The sequence below is a fragment of the Strongylocentrotus purpuratus genome, unplaced genomic scaffold (genome assembly GCF_000002235.5).
Source record: "Strongylocentrotus purpuratus isolate Spur 01 unplaced genomic scaffold, Spur_5.0 spur5_scaffold_17, whole genome shotgun sequence".
Taxonomy (NCBI): Eukaryota; Metazoa; Echinodermata; class Echinoidea; order Camarodonta; family Strongylocentrotidae; genus Strongylocentrotus; species Strongylocentrotus purpuratus.
In genome coordinates, this window is record NW_022145602.1 from 28,238,956 (window position 1) to 28,262,732 (window position 23,777).

Below are 23,777 nucleotides of genomic sequence, written 5' to 3' on the forward strand. Positions count from 1 at the left end.
CAATTAGTTGTAAATAATCATTAAGGTCTTTAAATTGGCAATGCGATGTAAAAAAATGAGATCCCTTTATTTGTGTACAACTTAGCATTTTTCTGGCTCGAAATGGATGAAAAACGTATTCTCTATTTAGCTCTAAATCTCAATATTTCCTCATTTGTCTCCTTGGAAACATATATTTGATCTTGTTCATTCTTTGAGGTTTTCAGGAGAATTTGGACGACTTAAAATGAAGCAATTTTAATTTTGGCAGGGAGGGTCAAGCACTAGTGTACATTGTTGTCTGACAATCCTTGCAAGTAGTATCTATAATCGCCAAAAATAATGAAAGCCTTGTGATTGTAACTAATGATAAAATGTAAGAGCAAGTTTTGAAAATGTTTATACTAAGTTTTGTACCCAAGACGTATGCCTGTAGGACAAATAGTGTGATTACAGTGTGCTTTGTGTCATTAAGATATCCCTTCCTATATGTCAGTTATGAAAGTAAAAAGAGAAAGCTAAATGTACCTGTACTATTTCATATTGAAAATAAATTGATACAAAACAACTGCACATGTAATTCAAAGTATTGCATTGTGCATATACAAATGTATATTTTATGTGCAGAAAGACAATAACGAAAACATAATGTAGTCTATGAGACTTACTAGAGAAGCAAAAGTTTGTAAATACTGTAGCAAGTTTTAAGGGATAATTTATTTGACAATCGAGCAAACGGTCATAGAAGAAAAGGAAGTAAGAAAATAAGCTCCGTTCTACAAAAACATAGTTTTTGCCCCATTTTGTGATTTCCATATGTTTCTATTCTATTTGTTTTTCTTCATTATTATTGCCATAGGAAAAGAGTGATATTAAATATTACTCTATTAAAATAATGGTAATGTCATAATAATACTTAGTACAATGCCTGTTGACTTTGCAATATGTAAAGAATGTCTCATGATAATTAATATTTCATGAATTTGAAGGAGCTAAGATCATTTTTTTTTTTTTTCATTCTCTTGATGGGATATTTTGGCCTATTTATGTACATCTCAATAATTGTGAAAATGTGTGAGCTTGTAAATGGTTTGTTTGTAAGCCACATATTTATGTATATATATATCATTAATTCTATTTCTTTCATACATGTATTATGTAAAAATGATATTTTTGTATTTCATTTGTTTTTCTATCACTTGTTCCATCAGAATGATGTTCTCAAAATTGCTGTAAATGTGTATATACCATTTATTCCATTGTGCAACAGATTAAACCATAGAAGCGCGCAAATTTGATGTGTGTTGTCATTATTGACGTTGCTATCACCAACTCACACCCTTTTCCTTCCTTCCCCCTTGCTCACTTTCCATGAAGCTATCCACCTTTCTCACTGCTCTCCCTCCTTCTTCCTCCTCTCTTTTCTTGCTCTTCTTCTTTCCCCCTCTCCTATTCATCCCTCTCCCTTCCCTCTACCCAGCCCTCCTCTGGCCACTTTCCCTCCATTCATCCCTTCCCCCATTCTCCCTCTCCAATCCTGCCTTCTCCTGTCTCCTCTTCCCTCTCCCTACCATCGCTCTCCCTTCCCTCCCTCATTCTCTCCCCATTCTCTCTTCCTTCTACCCAGCCCTCCTTGGCCACTTTCCCTCCATCCCTTCCCCTTCCTCCTGCTCCCTCTCCACCTTCTCCCTCTTCCTCTGCACCCCTGCCTTCTCCTGTCCCCTTCCCCCTCTCCTCTTCCTACCATCGTTCTTGCTCATCCTCTCCTTTCCCTCATTCTCTCTTCTCCTCCCATCTTCCTTCTCCTTCCTCTTTCCTCTTCTTCTGCTTCTTGCTTTCTCTCTTATATTCACTTCCTTCAACCTTGTTTGTATTTACCCCAACTCTCCTTTCTCCTTTCCCCCTCTCCTATTCATCCCTCTCAGTCCTCTTTTTTCCTCACTGTCCCTTCTCCCTTCCCTCTACCCAGCCCTCCTCCTGCTCCCTCTCCCTGCTCCCTCTCGCAACTCTTCCTCATCCTTTCCCTCCCCCATTCTCCTCTCACATATAGGTACCTTCCTTTCCCTTTCTTCTCTCCCTTTCATCCCTATCTCTCTTCTGCTTCTTGCTCTCTCTCTTATATTCACTTCCTCTAACTGTGTTTATAATTAGCCCAACTCTTCCTTCTCCTTTCCCCATCTCCGTCCTCTTTTTTTTCCCCCCACAGTCCCTTCCTCCTCCCCTCTACCCAGCCCTCTGGCCACTTTCCCTCCATCCCTTCCCCCTTCCTCCTGCTCCCTCTCTCGTCTCCTCTTCCCTCTTCCTACCATCGCTCTTGCAACTCTCCCTCATTCTCTTCTCACCTTCCTTCTTCTCCCCCGTTCATCCCCACTCCTATTCTGCTCCTTGCTCCCTCTCTTATATTCACTTCCTTCAACCATGTTTATATTTAGCCTACCTCTTCTTCCATTACTCCCACTCTCACTTTCACTACTGTTAAAAAACACTTGCACCAGAAATAGATTTGAAACCAGGAGGACAAATTGTATTAATCATTGAACAATACAGAAGCAATTTAAAACTCCATATACATGTACACGTACTACATGATAAAATTACATTTTACATAATTATTTCAGGAAATATCCAATTAGAGAATACAAGACTAATTTCGATGGAATACAGTGCACATGTTAATACATAATGTAGACATAATTCCATACAATGTACATGCATAAAGAGCTTCAAAAATAGAATATGTTTGTATATGATTGCTAATAATGAAATTCTTCTATAGGAGGAAACAAAACTAATTACAAGGCACAGCAAAAACCTATTGTCCTACATAATATATAATTACAAAGCATGATTTTATTCTAAATCTATATAAAAACTATTTTAGAAATAATATACATGTAACCCATGTTCAATTTGCTTTTACCATCACCTGATCATATTCTTAAAAAGTAAACGGTTTCTTTGTCCGAGCACGGATACCATACAGTGCAGTGTGTGTGTGTGTGTGCGATTCCCGAATGATCCTAACATTCAGGCAACTTTCCAGTCAAGATTAACAGACAGTGCCTCAAATTTTCTGTGATGTTTTTTAATCTTTACTCAAGAAAAGGATGAGGTACGAATTCTTTGTGAATTCAGTTTATAAAAGATATATGTACAGTACTGCTTTAATATTTGAGGCATAGCTGTTTTTATACTGGCTCTCGGGGACGTTACATCTTTCTATGACCCCTCGGTGAGCCTATAGAAACAGCTATTCCTCTCATAGCAGTCAATATATCTAATACTAGTGCCTAGGAAAATTTTTGTTTGTTATTGCCTTGAAATTGTGACATATCTGTCACTGTTTTATGGTGCATTTCTCATATTAATGTTTAAGCACACTTCTTGAGGTACATTACAGCAAGCATAGCCCAAGAAATTCTGCTATTGCCCAGTGTTTGTCAGGTTGCAATTTTACATCTACGATATATTACCAATCAGAGGCATGGGTCTGTATGCAGCAGCATACATATCATTAAACATGATTCCTAAATGAAAATACGAATACACCTGTGTATAAACATCTACTTAACATACTGGTAATGATGTAAGATATTTAAGCAATAAAAAAGTCAAGGTATCTGAGGAATGGTTTACAATAGGCGCGTCCTCATCATCTCGAGATTGCCAAATAGCCCGCTATTTCTGATTTGAGAAATAATCCTGAAGTTACAAATCGCGTCTTCATCAGCTCGAGAATCAACCTCGAAACTTGAAACTCGACCTTGAGAAATTAGCTCGAGATATTTTGCTCAGCGTTCACGCATAGTGCGAGTCTTCGGTCTGGTGAAGACGCACCGGACAAATAGCTGGATATTTTGCCAAATAGTGGGATATTTTGCAAACTATCCCAATATATCTTGGGATGACAATTCCGACCAGATTTCCCGCTAATTGCAACTTCGGGCTGATGAAGACGCAAATTAGCTGGATAGTTTGCAATCGGGATAGTTCAAATAGCGGAATATTTGGCAATCTCGAGCTAGTGAGGACAGGCCTAATGTAGCATTATAAATAGAATGTTTCATCATCACACATGGACTATAGTATCAAATAAATATCACAACAAGAAGTTTAATAATAATAATAATAATAATAATAATGGGCATTTATATAGCGCCGTCTATCTAGTCAATTCTAGGTTCTATAAATACAAATATATATAACTGTTTGTATGACTCCTAATCCAGCATTCATTTATATATATAGTATTTATGTAAATGAAGCTAGACAGACTGTACAGTTTGTGCAATCAGGCTAGGCCTACAGACTCTTCAAGGTGCACACACTAAAACCTTCAAACCTGACATAAAATAAATATTATAGGAAAAATATAATAACTACATTTTCTGTACATCTGTCATGAAGAGTGTATGTAATTGAGCAAAGCTGAATGAAAGATCAGATAATATAAAGTCTCACTATGAATATGACTGACAAAGAAACGGACAAAATATACAGTTCCTCAGGTAGACAAAGGAACATCCCTTCACTGCTATTATGTAAAAAGGTGAATATGCATGTGACACCTGTTCTACACATTTTTACATAATAGCAGTGAAGTGATGTTCCTTTGTCTACCTGAGGAACTGTATATTTTGTCCTCTTTCTTTGTCTGTCATGTTTATAGTGTCTACTAAGGGTAGCTGAGGTATACAAGCTAACTGTCCTGATGATCGTGAATACGGTTCAAATTCTACATCAGTATTAGTGATTTTCAACTATTATCTATTTTGCGTTCCATGCACCAGGTCTTTTCATACCACTACGTTTCTCTAAGCTATATACATTAGCCAGAATATTAGGCCACTAGAAAGGAATGTGATAGCTCAATAAAAGAGTACCGGCACCCAATTGCAGTTTAGCATTCACCCAATATCTCTTACAAATGAAGTCCTGAAGAAAATGTTGCCAGATCAAGTGTTCGATCGAGAAAGTAATGGGAGTCTTAGGATGGCCTGACAACATCAATGACAATGTTTGGGACTGAGACTGGATGGTCTGAATACTCAAGGGTAGCCTGAAGTCTGTTGGATAGTTTCTCAGTGAAGTCCGAAGCCTGGTGGTACACAGTGACCCAGGACTCTCCTAAAGTGAACAACGGAATAAACATTCAAGATTCAAGGTTGTATGACGGATCAAAAAATAACCCTCAGAATGACATTAGTTTCCTGTTATACAGCGCGACTAAATGAAAGCCAGGTACACAGTGATCCAGGACTCTCCTTAAGTGAAAAAAATATGAACATTCAAGATTCAAGGGTGTATGACACATCAAAAAACTAACCCTCAGAATGACATTTGTTTCCTGAAGTCTGAATATCAAATTAGCAAAAACATGAGGTCAGTCCAAGGGGCTGTCACTCTTTCGTGGCTGGTCCAGGTCAGTCTTTGGTCACTTTAGTTGCTTACGTATATATGAGTCACAACTGACTGGGCCCCCGAATCCCGATTCCTCCCCTCCCCCCTCCTCCTCCCTCCCTGTGTGATTGATAGTCACTATGAATATGAATGACAAAGAAAGCGGACAAAATATACAGTTCCTCAGGTGGACAAAGGAACATCCCTTCACTGCTATTTTGTTACAATGTGTAGAACAGGTGAATATGCATGTGATACCTGTTCTACACATTTTTACATAATAGCAGTGAAGGGATGTTCATTTGTCTACCTGAGGAACTGTATATTTTGTCCGCTTTCTTTGTTTGTCATGTTTATAGTGACAAACATGATGATTTATCAGTTTTGAGCAATGTGGCTCGAATTCACAAGGAGGTTTGTCGACAAACCTTGGTTTTCGTACGTCATATGACGCGTTTTACGCATTTTTTACAAACCTGGTTGTAAAGAACAAAAGGAGGTTTGGCGAAACAAAAGGAGGTTTGAGCTCAAACCTTGCTTTGTGAATTTGGGCCTGTAAGTGTAACCTCAGAATATTTTTCTTACTTTTCATTCATGGTCAGTTTGATTATCATACTGTAGTAAGGGAACTTTTCAACCCTAAAGCTTCAGCTATTTTTCCTTATCTTACGTGAATTGTATTGTAATCGTATTTGATGTAAGATTTTCTAATTATTTTGGAAAAATGAAACAATTGAATTGAGTTACAGCAAGTTTCTTGAAGTTCATTAACATGTATGTTGTATGGGTGGTCCTCAACTTTTGCAAATTATTTGTTCATGATAGTGAGGAACCTGTATATTATAAATAATGTCTACCGGAACTTTACATTGGCATGTATCTCTTCAGGTATATCATTCAGCTATCGGACCTCAACAAATTCACAAATGGCTATTCAGGTCTCAACGATCAAATTCGTGTGGTATCGATTGCAACCTTTACCTCGCCCTGTCAGTGGTAAGAGGGCCAAGTGACACACCCCTAATGGATGACACACAGTGGGCCATGTTGCACAAGTAATCCCCCTTTCTAGATGTACATATTGACTAAAACCTACATACACTGTAAGTGTAATTTTCAGTCTTTCTTCACATATTTCAAGATTTTGTTGAGAGCTTTGTTTTATTGGTGACTTTTCTCAACTTCAAAACCCACTTGGGGTCGAAGCAACGCTTACAATTTCCTTCCTAACAACCACTTTGTATTTCCTTCATGGTTAAAAATGTAAGTGCAATTATCACACGATGGCTCATATTCATGCCAATCTTTTTTGTTTTAATCTTTGACTCCATTTGGGGTCATTATATCTTGGTTTATGGTCAAAAATTCTTTTCCAACAACAATTTCATCTTTTCCTTTGAGGGTTAAAATATAATTTCATGCCTACCTTTCTTGACATGTGACCCCACATGAGCCAGCAGATTGACCCCAACAGAGTGGTCAACGGCTGCCGTGGCAACGGCTCGTCCAGCTCCTAGTTCCAGGCACACTTTGGCCAACTCCAGTGAGTTGATGCTGGAGATATAGCCTGAGCAATGTCACAAAGAGAAACGATGAATGTGACTGCGTCTGTGATGTGGATATTGATCAATGATCCTTTGACGTTGAACACCACACCTCAACAATCTAAACTCCTTAAACTCGATCTTTTAATGCTCAAACATCTGACCTCCCAAACCCAAACTCCTTTCACTTTAATACTCATAATATTCTTGAGCCCAAATTGGGCAAAATTGTTTCAATTTTACTTGTGGATTATCTGGTTGCTTACTAACAAGCACTTGCTTTCTTAGCTGTCAGGTAAAATAACCACCACTGTAAAAATTATAAAATTATCAATTATTAAATTATCACAAAGTAAGATATTACAACTTTTAATCATTTGACCTTCAACCTTTGATATGCTAAGCCTAAATTTTCATTAGCTTATTCTTTCAAGGCTCATATATTCTTGAGCTAGGTTTGGCTTGAACTGCTTTTCAATGCTTGTAAATTTTAACAGGATAACAAGATATTATTAGCTATTGTCAATAATTTGGGGACCTTGAGACCTTTGACCTCTCCCACCCAAAACCAAATCAGTTCATATCCTTGTATACCCATAGATACTCCCTCTAAGTTTGGTTTGAATTGCTTAACTTAATATCAACTTGTCACAGTAACAAGCTATTTTCTGGTATTTTGGTTCAATTTTCAAATTAAGATTCAATTGTTTAAAGAGGAAATATGAAACTTTTTTGATCAAAACCAAACATTTCTGGACAATTGCTTATATATATATATATATATATTACCTGTTTTCTCCGCCTTCAGCTGGGTCTTGTTTTCAGCCTTCTTTAGAACTTGCCAGACCTCATCAATGTTGTCCATGGGTAGCCCGCAGAGCCGTTTGGCCAGGCACCCATCGACACCCTGGGCTATAATCATGTCCTGGAATTTGGCCAGGGCTGTTCCATTATCAAGGGTGTCTGAAATCTGTTGTTTGCCATTGCAGGTGCCTTGAAGAAGAGAGTCAATCAGACATCCACCTGCACACATTTAAAAATTAAAAAAGACATATGAGTATATGATTTATACACACACCCATCTGCAAAAATTGAAAAATGAAAAACAGTATAGGAATATGATTTATTTGATTAAAAAATACCAGTATAATGATGACATCAACATGTAGGCTTACATGTACTTTACATGATAAATGCCCCCTCTCTCCTCCCCTAATCTCTCACTCTCATCAATTATTTTATTCATGGCATTTTCTTTTCTTCTTTCTCCTTTTCTCTCTCTTCCTCTTCTTTTTCTTTTAATTGGAATTTTCCTGTAACACACAGTTTTTAATAATTTTCTTCTCCTTCTCCTTCTTTCTCTCCTCCTTCTTCTCCTCTTTCTCCTCCTCCATAATCTTGTTTTCTTCTTCTTCTAATTTCCCTATGTTTTGTATCTCCTCGATCCTCCCTATTCTCATCCTCATCCTTCTTCTTTTTTTCTTCTTACCTTTCCGTTCTTCCTCCTTCCCCCCCCCCCCCCGGTCATATTTATTACATGTACATGTCAATTATCACCCTATTTTAATACTCAACCTTTCTCCTTATCCCAACCTTTACCTTTTACTCAACCTTCCTCTTCCCCCCCCCCTTCCTCTTTCCCTATCCCAACTTCAATAACAATTGTATATACATATAAATATTTCTACTTTACAAATATTTTTTTAAACACACTGCAAGTGCAAAAGGGGATGTTATTCAGACATTCAGATCATAAATGACCTTGTATTTCTATTCCATACAAATACAAGAAAGGGATAGCAGACTATTCACACCGTAATATATTTCACAATGCCACCTTTCACTGTTGAATGAATAGGATATATCTACTGATACCTGAGCAACACAGTAAGGTGACCTAGCTTAAAGATAAACTTTAGTACTGGTAATGCGATTGCGATTGCATTGTGAAAGAAAAGGTGTGGAAAGGATCAGAAACAGTTGATCATGTAGCATGTAAGTATTGGTGTGCACTGCAAGGTTCTGTAGTGATCAAAATCATAATAAATTTGACCGAGTCTTGGTAAAGTAACAAGCACTCACATATAAAGCTATATATGGGACAACACACATGGTGTCGGGGCTACTACCTTGATTTCCTTGTCTTTCTATGCTCATTACTCAGCCAGTATACATTTTCTTCCAAAATTGTTTGGCACATGTCATTTATTTGTAATCTTGAACATTCAGTGTAAGTTTCGTTTGATTCTGTGAGAATTTTTTTTTTTTTTTACCAGTACTGGAGTTTATCTTTAATATTTGTTATTGTGTTTAAAAATGTCTGTGAAACACTAAAAGGGAGATTCCTTTATGTGAGTAGGAGACGGACCTAAACTGGCATCTTTTGATTTTCCAGTGCATAAACACAAGTTTGCTGGACTATGTTCAGTTGAAACAGGATTTAAATGCAGCATACAAACTATAAACTTGGGCATCTTTTGAATTCTTCTACACAAGCAACAAAGTTTGTTTTTTTTTGCATTTAGAAGTGCAGACTTTAACCCAATATAACTTGCATCGTTTGTGCACTATGAATATGTTTACTATGAACAAATATAATTTCTATGATTAATTTTAGATTGTCGCGTTTGATATCTTCATGATAATCTGGGACAGTCAACAATTCAAAATATATTTAGAATACAGTGTACATTCCAGAAGAAAATGAAACCAAAAGACAAACTAGACAAATGAGGTTATCTGCTGCTTTGATCGAGACATAACACATGTAGAAACTTGATCAATGGGAGATTGGATCAGTTGGAGTTTAAAATAAATATCACCCTCCACCCATATAACATGCCTATGTACAAGTTCTTTTAGTAATCAAGGACGTAGAAACAATAAAAATGATTGCGTTGACTGCTGCTTGGTACAATCCTTTACCATTAAAATTAATGACAAGTGTAGGTGAACAAACAAAAAGTAATAAGTCGTTCATGCATGTTCGTAAAGTTAGAGTTCTAATTATTTATTATACGATTATGTCGGATCGTAGAGAGCAGCAAGAAAAGCTATACATTGAGAGTGGGAGAATCATTCAGAAATTAAAATGTATGACAGAAATTAAAGTGTATGACAGCTAGAAATTACAGTGTATGACAGAGTATTACGGAAATATGGTCAATAATAGAAATTAACAAAATGGCCCCTAGATGATGTCACGCATCAGTAAACAACACAATCTATTTGTTATGATCAATGATATAGCATAGCATATGGCACATCTCATGAAATTTGAAGCGAACAAATCCATACACAGAGAAAGGAAAACAAAAAAAAAGATTCTGACGAAATAAATATGTGCTAGCTCTGCGACGCTACCTGGCAGATCACCTAATAAATATCCCTGCCTGTTAAAGGTAATACAAAGTCTTGGTATGGGGTCATGAATTTGGTTCAAATAAACATATTTGAGGCATATGCGATTTTACAACATTCAGTGATCGATGTCGCGGTTGGAAGTGATAGAATTGTAAATAATAAACTCTTTATGTTGTATAGCTCCCTCTCAAGACTGATATTATTTTAGCTTTAAAACAATGTATCTTGACTACAATCAACCGACTTGCTATTCCCGTTTGGAAATTACATATCAGAACTGCATATTCTGAGATTTTCATGGTCGCAGCTACCATGGAATTGCCATTAATTCAATTTCTCAAAAGCAGAAGTGTTTTAGGGGCTGAATTTTTTAGTACTTATAATACATGCACAGGGGCATCCAAATATATATCAACATTTCAAAGAATTACTATCCATCCAATTTTCCAAATTTTCCAAAATTTTGCATTACCTTTAAGAGTATTAACAGACCAATACAGGAAGTATTTCCGTACACTTTGAGATCGTAATCTGAAAGAGTATCACCAATGGGGAAGTGTTTTAACAATCAGTGTTGTTAAAACTTCTTTGAAGGCTTTCATGACAGATTATCATACTTAGAGGAAATTTCTAAGATACAGTACACGCCGAAAATCTCCGCAACACGATTACACGATTTATTTTTAGGATTACACGGTTTACACGATTCACCTGAATCGTGTAACTGTGTAATCGTGTAAATTTACACGATTGAAGAATGTCGCTCTGAATCGTGTAATCGTGTAAATAGTTAAGTGCATTGGTCGGATGATTCGACCAGATGTAACAATCGTGTAACTGTGTATGTCGAAGAATGTCGCTCTGAATCGTGTAATCGTGTAAATAGTTATTAGGGTTATAAGGGCATTGGTGGAACGATGCGACAAGCTGCAACAATCGTTAAATCTTATCCTGCTTACACCAATTGCTTTATACACAACTTACCTTCAGTGTACATCAGTTAATTACTGTACTTTATATTCGTGTATAAACCTCAGCACTTTCCACTAACATGTATCGTATACTAATCCGTGAGACAAGGTAGGAAAACGTCAGAAACAGGAAGACATGATAGATGAAATAGTAAAGGAAAAGAGATAGCTACGAGGAGGAGGGAACATATAAAAGGAAAATGAGGGTTGAAAGGCACGATAAAGATAAACAGAAAAAAAGAGAGAAAAAAGGGAAAACTAAAAAGTTGACCGGAAGAAAAGAAAGAGTGAAATAGAGTAATAAAAAAAAGAAGGGCGAAACCTAGTAAAATTAACAGAAATGAGAAGGCTATGAAACGGAGAGGAAAAGAGACAAATAAATAAGGTAAGAGGGGAACATAATGAGGGAAAGAGAGGCGAGAAAGATATGGGGGAATGGAAAGATATTGAAAGAAAGAGAGAGAGTGAGAGAGAGAGATAAAAAAGCTTTAGTTGAAAGAAAAGGGGCACCGATCAGATTTTAATAGGGGCATTTATCGGAGTTGATGGGCGCATTTATCAAAAGTGAAGAGGGGCACTTCTTGTACTTAAAGAGGGATACTTACTAGAGATTAAAAGGACACTAATGAGAATGGAAAATGGACACTTATTGTAAAGGAAAATAGGAACTCGTCGAAGGAAAAGGGGTGTGTGTCAAAAGAAAAGGAGCACTTATCAGAGTTGAAAAGGGGAAGGGGCACTTTTACAAATTAATAGGGACACTTGTCAAAGTAAAATAGGTACTTTCCTACATACAAAGGGGCACTTTGGGGGAACTTGAAAAAGTGGGGGGACACTGTGCCGCTAGCTAAACGTAACTCAAAGACAGTTGGCCATTCACTTATTCTATTCATTCTCGGCTTGCAACTGTTCCCTACACTCTGTAGCCAGTGGCTTACATACTTACGTACATGTAATACCTATTGTTCAGGGGGATCCTATGTTCAAGGGGAACCCCCTGAACAATAGGTATTATGTAAGGATCTCTGCCTGTAGCTAGGGCAACGGCCTTTGTCCCCGGCGAGGGTCAATGGCAGGCCACATTCAGAGTAAGCTTCTTTTGTATGTGACAGGAAGTGTGCCCTTAAGCCTTGACCGTAGCTCCTTATACATACATGTATAGCTGAATAATGCAATGTTCTAAAAGGTAATTTACGAAAATGAGGAACGCTAAAAAAGCAATAAGTGATCAAAGTCTAAGGCCCGAATTCACAAAGGAGGTTTGTCGACAAACCTTGGTTTTCTTGCGTCATATGACGCGTTTTTACAAACCAGGTTTGTAAAATGGATAATGATTGAATAAAAAAAGTATAACGATATTCATAGTAACGAATGAGCTAGTGAACCGTAATTCTAATTGGTAAAGCCTTGTAATGTAAGAGTATCAATTATGTGTGGATGTTATCGTTGCCTGGCGCTTTGCCGGACTTTATTGATTTCAGTGTTGAAACTGCACTGAAATCAATAAAGTCCGGCAAAGCGCCAGGCAACGATAACATCCACACAGAGTTCCTCAAGAACATGAGTCACAAAGCTACTTCCTGGCTACAAGCCTTTCTCTCTACCTGCATGATAACATCCACTATTCCATCAAAATGGAAGACCGCTAAAGTTATTGCCATTCTGAAGCCCAAGAAGCCTGCAGACGAACCCAAGAGCTACCGTCCAATCAGTCTGCTATCGCACATCTACAAGCTACTTGAAAGGCTGCTACTTGCCAGAATCGTTGACACTGTCGAAGAGAAGCTACCCACTACACAGGCAGGTTTCAGGAAAGGTAAATCAACCACCGACCAAGTAGTCAGGCTTGTAAACGACATAGAGACGGCCTTCCAGAAGAAGCAGAAGTTTGGTGCAGTTCTTGTCGACCTTACTGCGGCATTTGACACAGTATGGCACCGTGGCTTATACCTCAAGACCCTGCAGACCATTCCAGATGTAAGAATCGTGAAATTCATCATGCTGCTTGTACAAGACCGGTCATTTGTCCTCGAAACATCAAACGGCGAATGCAGTAGGAAGAGGAAACTCCGCAATGGTGTGCCGCAAGGCTCTGTCCTCGCTCCGATACTTTTCAACATCTATGTCTCTGATATGCCCAAAGGGGAATGCATGCAGTACTCCTACGCAGACGACACCGCACTGGGGTTCAACAACCACTCCTTCGAAGCAATCAAAACATCACTGGAGAAGGACCTGAAAATGCTAGCCGAGTTCTTCAACAGATGGCATCTCAAGATAAGCATAACAAAGACTGTATCCTCCGTCTTCCACCTGGCTAACCGATGCGCCAACCGAGAGCTGAATATCTCACTAGATGGGTCTAGGCTGAACTTCGTCTCAACACCAAAGTACCTAGGTGTCACTCTTGACCGAAGCCTCACCTTCCACGAGCATGCCAAAGCCACAGCCCAAAAGACCCAAGCCAGAGTGTCTCTCCTAAAGAAGCTTGCAGGGACCGGATGGGGAGCTAATTTCACCACCCTTCGCACCTCCACTCTAGCTCTTGCCTTCTCCACTGCCGAGTATGCTGCACCTGCATGGAGCCACTGCACCCATGTACACAAGGTTGATGTTGTCCTCAATGACGCTATGAGACTAATCAGCGGAACACTCACTGCAACACCAGTCAGCAACCTGCCAATATTATCTGGCATACCACCAGCTCAGCTCAGACGAGATGCGCAGTATGCTAAGCTTGCCCAAAAGCATGACAGAGATAAATGCCTTGTTCCTGCCCCCTCTGCCTTTGAAGGACAGCGTCTCCCTAGAAGACACTTTGCAACACAGGCTGCTGAGCTGCGGCCTGAGAACCCCCCCTCCACCTTAGCCACTTGGATAACAAAACGCTGGTCAGACCAGTGGAATTCGTCCACTACCAACCTGAAGGAGTTCATCCCAAAGCCCTGTGCAAAACCAAGTGGCAGCGACCTCCCAAGAAAAGCCTGGGTCAACCTAAACCGTGTCAGAACTGGAGTTGGCCGCACACAATATTTCCTACATAAAATTGGAGCTGAATCATCACCAAACTGCGCCTGTGGAGAGATCCAAACTATGGATCATGTCATTGATGATTGTCCGATCTACAAATCCCCCCACGGCGCTTCCGGACTTCGTGAGCTCGATGATGAGACGATCTGTTGGCTCAATAAGGATCTTCCTATCTAGATGATGTACTCCCTGATATTCTTTGCACGAACGAACGAACGATCAATTATGTTAGCCCTCCTTTACATTTTGTAATCATTTTTACTTATTTACAACTTAGGAATAACAAAATTCCCCCTTCCTTCGTCGTTCATCGCTTTTTTCTCACCGAGGATTAAATCCGAGAGTGCTTTTCGGGAAGTGGACTGATTTTTTTAACTTTCAAACATTCTATAATAAAACTAGAGACAAGACACTGCAATTAAAAATATATACAAGAGAAAGAAAGCGTAATCTTCGCTATCCCCTCGTATCGTCCACGTTGTCCTCGTTCAACCAAGAAGTAACTTCTTGCTTTTACTGAACTAGACGTCCTTAACCTGCTCACCATCACCACTGAAAATAAATTGTAACACAATTCCAGCGAGCAATCGAATCGTGTAAATTTTGAATCGTGTAATCGTGTTGCGGAGATTTTCGGCGGGCAGATTACACGATTACACGATTCGACCTGAATTGAGGAATCGTGTAATTTTACACGATTACACGTTTACACGATTCAAATTTCGCTTCATTGGCAAAAAACGAATCGTGTAAAAATAAATGGTTACACGATTCCCGCGAGCAGTCGAATCGTGTAAATTTTGAATCGTGTAAATCGTGTTGCGGAGATTTTCGGCGTGTACTGTAGGACATTTTTGGTTTTGATCAATGGTGTTTGTCCACCTGTATAGAAAGACCACATTTTTTTTTGTTTCCCTTGAAAATGGTTTCTCATTGAACATGTTAAAAGGAACCTGCACATGAAGATCACCTACTGTACCTATAATGACCACTTTTCTTATCTCCCTTTGGTGGTCTTTATAGACAGGTTTCACTGTATTACCATGAATGACCTTTAATTGGTCGGTTTGGACTCCGTTTAGCGTAGTGACCGAGATACATGAATACAAAGAGGAGAACTTATTAGAAAGAGTACAAGCTTACCTAATTCCTCTACAAGTGTGCGAAGGTCTGTTGGCCCCTTTCCACGGAGACACTGGATGGACTCGGCGACCTCAAGGGTGTTTCCTATGCAGCAACCGATCGGGTTGTCCATCCTCGTCATGAGGGCGGTAGACTTCGTCCCGAGCATGCTGCTGGCCTTAACCTACATAGGCACACATCATTAGAAAAGAAAACAAATATTTAGGGGCAATTCAATAGAGTGGTAAAGTGTGACGTCATCACAAATCTATTTTTAGAATTTCTCAATTTTTTCTTCATTTTCCGAAAGATCCTCAGAAATAATTTATAAATGTTGAAAACCAGTTGAAAATGTTAAGTATTGGCTGATATGACCATCTGAATAAAAAGATTTCCTATAGAAGCTCAGTGTTTTATTGCTCTGGCTTCTAATTATATGAACCAGAGCAATATAACACTGAGCTCCTATTGGAAATCTTTTTATTCAGATGATCATATCTCAGCCAATACTTAGCATTTTCAACTGGTTTTCGACTTTTGGACATTATTTTTGATGCTCTTTCGGAAAATGAAGACAGAGTTGAGAAATGTTTAGAATAGATATTGTGATGTCACAGCTTCGGTACTTTATTGTACTTTGATTATTTGGTGTCCTTTATTTTACAAAGAACAAGGGAATATTGGACATGAATTGATCATTTGAAGTATGATTATTCTCAATATTTTCATCCGATCTGAGCTCTAATAGGGCTACCAACTTGATGCAATTACGAGATAAACCTATACTAAAAATATTTCATGAAGTCTGTATATGGGAGAAAATGCATACATTACAACTTGTCCTCTTACAATGAAATACAGACTCATCCAAGGGGCATTGGGGAAAACCTGAAGTACACATTTAAGAACAAAATATGCCCCCCCCCCCCCCCCCCCGCACCGATATCAGCTCCATAATATATCTGACAAAAAACTTTATTACCTTCTTTGTGAGTTTGTTGCTGCTGCTGCTGCTGTTGTTGTCTATCTCTATCTTTTAGTCTCCCTCTTTTTCTCCCTCCTCCTTTTATCCCTCTCTCTCACTCTTCCCTTCCTCTCTTTCTCCCTCCCTCTTTCTCCCTCCCTCTTTCTTTTTCTCCCTCCCTCTCTCTCTTTCTCTTTCTCCCTCCCTCTTTCTCTTTCTCCTTCCCTCTTTCTTTTTCTCCCTCCCTCTTTCTCTTTCTCTTTCTCTCTCCCCTCTCTCTCTCTCCCCTCTCTCTCTCACTCTCCCTCTCTCTCTCTCTATCTCTGTTATCTCCTCCCATCCTACATGTAACTCCTGACACACACTCTCTCTCTCTTCCCTCCCTCTTTTTCTCCATCCCTCTTTCACCCCCCCCCCCCCCCTCTCTCTCTCTCTCTCTCCCCTCTCTCTTCTCCCCTCTCTCTCTCTCTCTCTCTCTCTCATTCTCTCTCTCTTCCCCCTCTCTCTATCTTTCTCTCTTCCCTCCCCTCTCCCCCTCTCTCTCTACTCTCTCTCCCCTCTCTCTCCCTCTCTCTCCCTCTCTCTCCCCTCTCTCTCCCTCTCTCTCCCCTCTCTCTTCTCCCCCTCTCTCTCTCCCCCTCTCTCTATCTTTCTCTCTTTCCTCCCCTCTCCCCCTCTCTCTCTGTACTCTCTCTCCCCTCTCTCCCTCTATCTCTCTGTCTCTCTCTTTCTCTCTCTGTTATCTCCTCCCATCCTACACTCCTGACTCACCAATGATGTAGCCATTTCCCTCCCAAGCGTTTCATCCTGAGAGAAGATGGCAGACTTGCCCACTTTGACGTCCAGCACCAGAGCATTCACACTCTCTGCTGCCTTCTTAGATATGATAGAGCCTGTAAGTCAAAAAGCACTCTTATTAACACATTGAGTACTGAATGTGTTCATTCCCACAGGCTTAATACAGGGGCAACTCAGTTCCAATATGGAATGCATTAATATTGTCATATTATGAAAGAATATTACTTTTAAGCTCATTACCAATGATGATGAGAATCAAAATAATGTGAAAATTAGGCAATGCAATAGACAGTTTAAAAACCAGTTTCCTTGTGATAGAAAAGGACACAGATTTTAAGGCAGATGAAAAAAGTTTATTTGAATCATATCCATTATTCTAAATAACTCATCATTTCTAAATACAATTATAGACCAACATGTGCAAGTAAATACTTTACATCACATGAAAAATTGTCAATATTTTACTAGTTATCAATTTAAATCATAGAAATCAGGCTATGTTCTTTACACTTGCTATAATTGCACAGGGGCATTACGACTGTTTTAACAGTTATTCTCATAAAGAATGAAGTATAAATACCTATCTAGGTTATCCTCATAAACAATATCAGGGCAAATACATGTAGGTATACAAAGTAAATAAATTACAAAATTGAAATTGAATTGAAGTTAAAAATGACATGACCCTAACTCACTATTATATTTCTTAACATATTCTACCCATTGACACACAAGTACACACACGCGTGTGCACTCATACAAACAAAATGTACAGGTACATGTATATAATAAAACCAATAGAAACAAGCATCATAAACAAATACAGTCAAACCTGCTTTAGTGACCACCTGTCTACAAAGACCACATTTTTTGTTACCCTTGAAAATGGTTTCTCATTGAAACATGTACTAAAGGAACCTGTCTACAAAGACCACCTGTCTACAGAGACCACTTTTTGTGTTTCCCTTGGGCGGTAGCTATAGATAGACAGGTTAATTCGCAATGGAAAAAGATTAAACACACCTGTGATGAGAGGCAAGCTTGACACGGTACTCGTGACATCTCGGATACCGTAGAGAATCTTGTCGGCAGGGACGAGATTGGCCGTCTGACCGCAGATGCAGCATCCCACGTCCTCCATGATCTTCCGCATCCGCTCTGATTGGAGGTGGACGGTGTATCCAGGGATAGACTCCAGCTTGTCCAAGGTGCCCCCGGTATGGCCCAGGCCGCGCCCTGAAATCATCGGTACCTGCATGCACAGATTGGTAGAACATGGAAAAGTGGAGTCAAATTCATGCAGACTGAGCAATATTGACTGAAACATTGATTTACAGCATTTAAACAGACTGTTAAAGCCCCACTGCACTACTTATAAGCTCTATTTGCACCCTCTATATAGCAAACAAGGCCTAATCAGTGACCAATTGGTCCCCCATGATCCCCTTTTTCTTATGTTAATCGAGAGCTGATTTGATGAGATAACCACCATTTGGTGACCATGCAGGGAGGTCTAATCCCTCCTGGCCAAACTAGTGCATAGGGGCTTTAAATTAAACACTCTCTATAGGACAATATTGCCAGTCTGAAAATTTAGTGATCTAGCATACTTCAAACACTCATAACTATTTTATTATTGGTCAGATTTACTTTTCAAACTTTTGCCATTCTGATTCAGCTTTCATGCAAATTAAATTGAATTAATTTAGTACAAAGGTTGGATCGCCCTTGAATATATAGACAGCTGCATGCAATTAAGTAATATTGACTGCCTTCTGGGCAATACGACATATATCGCCCGAACCGAAGGTGAGGGTGATATATGACAAGTCGTATTGCCCTGAATTAGGCAGTCAATATTACTATTATTAACCACATCAGACATCTAGAGCAAACAAGAAACTCTTACTATCTTATACTCTTAAATTATGTAGGCTACACAGGGTCTCCTAGCATTAGAAATTGCAAAAACATTGTCAAACCAGCACTGTTCATCCAGTGTTTGACAGATTTTCGATACACTGCAAACAGTTTGCCTAGGGTGTGATTGTTACGTCACAAAGAGTTCGCGCAAAGTTTTATTATTCGCGCATTTTCTTATACACGATGCGCGATGTAAATTACAATAGCTGATGCGCGATGTAAATTACAACTGGCACTATATTATTGCTCACTAGTTTAACACGCATTTTGCCATTGACTTTTCTGAGCGGGCTAAAATATTTGTCCATTGGATTACTGTATAACCTATATCGCCCGCCAAATTACACACAAATCCCATTGACTCTTCTGAGCGGGCTAAAATATTTGCGCATTGGTTTACTGTATAACCTATATTGCCCGCCAAATTACACACACAATCCCATTGACTTTTCTGAGCGGACTAACTTATTGTAATTTTGTTGACTTATCCATCAAACCTTGAGGGCAATAACATTTAAAAATTTCCCTGCTCAGATGTCTGATACGGTTAATAATAAATGATACAGATTTCACTCACAAGTCATTGTTTCATAGAGAGATTTCCAGGGGGGGGGGGGCGGAGGGGAACCCACTTATGATTCAGCTTTCAGACAAATTAAATTAAATTAATTTAGTACCAAGGTTGGATTGCCTTCAATTTACTGGACAGTTGCATGCAATAAATGATTCACCCATGAGTCGTGGTTTCATAGAGAAGTGTCTGGGAAAACCCACTTACAGTACACAATGCAGGCTGGCAGACAGCCAATACAAATTTGTAATAACAAACTCATTCTTTTATATCAATCATGTGTACACACTATGAACATGACAGACAATGAAAGCGGACAAAATATACAGTTCCTCAGGTAAACAAAGGGACATCCCTTCACTGCTATTATGTAAAAATGTGTAGAACAGGTGTCACATGCATATTCACCTGTTCTACACATTTGTACATAATAGCAGTGAAGGGATGTTCCTTTGTCTACCTGAGGAACTGTATATTTTGTCCGCTTTCATTGTCTGTCATATTCATAGTGACATGCATTTATCACTGCATTTCTATTGGAATGGAAGTTAAATGATGTTTTTACTGTGTTGGATGTTGGCGTGAGAGAGAGAGAGAGAGAGAGAGAGAGAGAGAGAGAGAGAGAGAGAGAGAGAGAGAGAGAGAGAGAGAGAGAGGGGGGGGGGGGGGGGGGGGGGGGGGGGGGAGGGTTTGGGACCGGGCCATATACTTTGGTCGACCAATAAAACAAACAGTGGGCTGCCACAGTCAACTTTTGACATTTGATCAGTGCATGAATATAATATACTTCATATACTCCAAACAATATGGCAGGTTAGGGTTCTTTCCATGGTAAATAAGATGTACATAATTATAAGGAACACTTTATCAACGTTATTATCATATTCTCAAGAGAATAAAGGTGAGGGGGGGGGGGGGGGGGGAGAAAAAAATAGAAGAGAAAAAAAAAAGAAGAGAAAAAAATAGAAGAGAAAAAAAAAAGAAGAGAAAAAAAGAGAGAGAGAAAAAGAATGAGAGAGACAGGAGAGAAAAAGAGAGAGAGAGAGAGAGAGAGAGAGAGATAGAGAGAGAGAAAGAGAGAGAGAAAAGAAAGAAAGAGAGAGAGAAAGAGAGAGAGAGAAAAGAGAGAAAAGAGAGAGAAAGAGAAAGACAGAGAGAGAGAAAAAAAGAGAGAGAAAGAGAGAGAGGGAAAGAGAGAAAGAAAGAGAGAAATAGAGAGAGGGAGAGAAAACAAAGAGAGAGGGAAAGAGAAAGAGACAGAAAGAGAAATACAGAAAGAGAGGGAAAGACAGAGGAAAAGACAGAGAGCGAGATGCAAAGACAGAGAGAGAGATGATGGAAAGACAGAAAGAGAGGGAAAGACAGGGAGAGAGATGGAAAGACAGAGAGAGAGAGAAAAGAGAGGGGGAGAGAAAGATAAAGACAGAGAGAGAGAGAGAGGAGACAGAGATTGAGAGAAGACAGGAGAGAGAGAGAAAGAAAGATACAGAGAGAGAAAGAGAGAACAACAATATATAAAGAGAGAGGAAAAGACAGAGAGAGAAAGAGAGAGAGATTCTCCTTGTTTACCTTCATCCCACAGGCAGCCAGAGCAGGGGCGAGGATGAGGCTCACTTTGTCGCCCACTCCACCGGTAGAATGCTTGTCTACCAGTTTATCCTCCCACTCCTTAGGCCAGCTCAGGGTATCACCACTCAGCATCATGGCCTTCGTGAGGCAGGCCGTCTCCTCTGCGTTCAACCCCTTAATGAAGGTACACATCAAGAAGGCCCCTGATAAATGAGAATGGAAGAGTCAAAATAGATACTGATTATTATAAATAGACACTTAAAGGAATCCAGGGGGTGTTTCGTAAAGTTACGCATGACTTTACGAACAACTTAAATGAGAAGTGCCAGATAGGATGCCCAAAGTTTTTCAAGATGTTTTTACAAAGTGTGACTAATATATCCAATAACCTTATTTAAATCATGGCAAAAACTATACTTTGCATTGAAAGAAATTGTTATAATAAGTATGTTAATCTATATCTGCACAGTTCAACTGTAGTCGATGCAGTTAAAAATTATTTAAGCACCCAGTGGCTTTCCATATTTAAGTCGTTCGTAAAGTCATGTGTAACTTTACGAACAGCTTTATGAAACACCCCCCAGGTACTTTGTCTCAGATCCTGAAACAAAATCCTGGATTTAGGTCATGCTGCAATGATAATTATAAACCTTTTGGTCAGTCAGGAACCCCATGACTTTTACAAGCCGATCGCCTGTCTGATTATCAAGATATTTACGATTGGAAATCAAAACCAAATTTTGCGTTTTCCTAACAATTTTCATAACACTACAGTCTATTGGGGAAAACGAGTATGGTTTAATCGGTCACTAAAAGATTTTAACTTTTTTGAGGCTCTTCTTGATCATTTTGAAGCACAATTTTTGTTTAGGGCTTCAATATTACATTGTATTACAGACACTGATAACACGTAGGGCCATGCATCTCAGATTTGTTAGAAGTTAATCGAGTACAGTATGTTGCATTTGTCATTGACATTATTTGTATGTAGCAGATCAGTCCAGTTTTAAATGATTGATAAGTTCATGACCGAATCTCTGATGTCGCATGTCCTTTATCAGTCTGGTTGTCCTCCTAAACACAGTATAGGCCTGTTTACATCAGCTCGAGATTGCCAAATATCCCGCTATTTGAACTATCCCGATCTCAAATTATCCAGTTAATTTGCGTCTTCATCAGCCCGAAGTTGCAATTAGCGGGATATTTGTGTCTTCTTCATCAGCCCAGGATATCTTGGCTACCGGTAGTTTGCAAAATATCCCACTATTTGTCCGGTGCGTCTTCACTAGCCCGAAGACTCGCACTTTGCGCAAACGCTGAGCAAAATATCTCGAGCTCAAGTTTCAAGTTTCGAGGTCAAGTCTAGAGCTGATGAAGAAGTGATTTGTATAAACTTCAAGATTATTTCCCAAATCAGAAATAGCTGGCTATTTGGCAATCTGGAGCTGATGAGGACAGGCCTAGTGTTATGGTCAGACGAGGAAGTGGCATATAAAGGACACACTGCACTTAACCATCCGGTCATCACCGGTCAATATCACCGGTAATCACTCGGTCATCACCGGTCAATATCACCGGTAATCACTGGATCCAACAGGTGGCCGTACTGTGGGAGTGATGTAATGCCCATGGGTACCGAGATCGGTGACAATCATGTGTAATATCTTTGTATCTGTCAGTCAGCATGTCAACAACTAGTTTGAACTGTTTTAAAATAATTTTATAGTAATAGTTTCATGGAATGTAATTTTTTCCCAAACAAAAATAGGAAAATTGGAGGGTGAAACTCTTTGAAAGCAGGAACAGAACAGGCTATAAATATAATGAAAACAAATACACTATATAAGAACATGTGGAATATAATAATAACAATAATATTGAATGTTTATATAGAGCACATACACCAAGCTACGTGCTCAAGGCGCTTCAATATTACCCTGGCTCTGCTCGGCTACCGATTTCGGCGCTAACAGCATTGAAGGAATTCCTTCTTACCGGTACCCATTTAACACCTAGGACGAGAGTGACAAATGTAGATTAATGTCTTGCCAAAGGACATTAGTGCTGTGGCGGGACTCGAACCACAGATCCTGTGATCCACAGTCCGACGACACCTCTACAGGAATATATACTTAGGTATTACACATCTTTATTATTGCAAAAAAAGAAATCTAAAGGAGAACAAAATAATATATCAAGGAAAATGCACATAGAAAGTAGAGCAACACAGAAGGACATCAAAAGTGAATCTCTAAATTAGCAAATAAATGATGGAAGAAAAGGTCACTCCATTCCATATTCATAACAATTATAACGTAACAGATTTTGCATATATAGGATTGGAAAAAAGATGAAATTAATATAAATTGTCAAGTCATTGCAGATTTAAAAATCAAAATCTGTTCAAATATCTGCCAATGAATTTGGAATTAAAGATGAAGTTGAGTTCTAGTCATGCGATTGCATTGTGAAAGAAACGGGAATCGACCAGAAAAGGTTGATCATTTAGCATATAAGAATTTGTGTGTATTGCAAGGTTCTGG

At 39.1% G+C, this 23,777-nt stretch overlaps 1 protein-coding gene across 1 annotated transcript in view; it reads right to left on the reverse strand.

The window, feature by feature from the left end:
* Window positions 1-4,565: 4,565 nt before the first annotated feature.
* Window positions 4,566-23,777, reverse strand: part of LOC592241 (thymidine phosphorylase) — a 33,364-nt gene continuing 14,152 nt past the window's right edge. The window contains exons 2-8 of the mRNA XM_030988042.1: window positions 21,235-21,437; window positions 18,195-18,423; window positions 17,145-17,266; window positions 15,431-15,593; window positions 7,713-7,946; window positions 6,806-6,946; window positions 4,566-5,106 (exon numbers count right to left, since the gene is read on the reverse strand). Coding sequence (XP_030843902.1) covers window positions 4,967-5,106; window positions 6,806-6,946; window positions 7,713-7,946; window positions 15,431-15,593; window positions 17,145-17,266; window positions 18,195-18,423; window positions 21,235-21,437 — 1,232 coding nt within the window. The 3' untranslated portion in view covers window positions 4,566-4,966. The remainder of the gene's footprint in view (window positions 5,107-6,805; window positions 6,947-7,712; window positions 7,947-15,430; window positions 15,594-17,144; window positions 17,267-18,194; window positions 18,424-21,234; window positions 21,438-23,777) is intronic.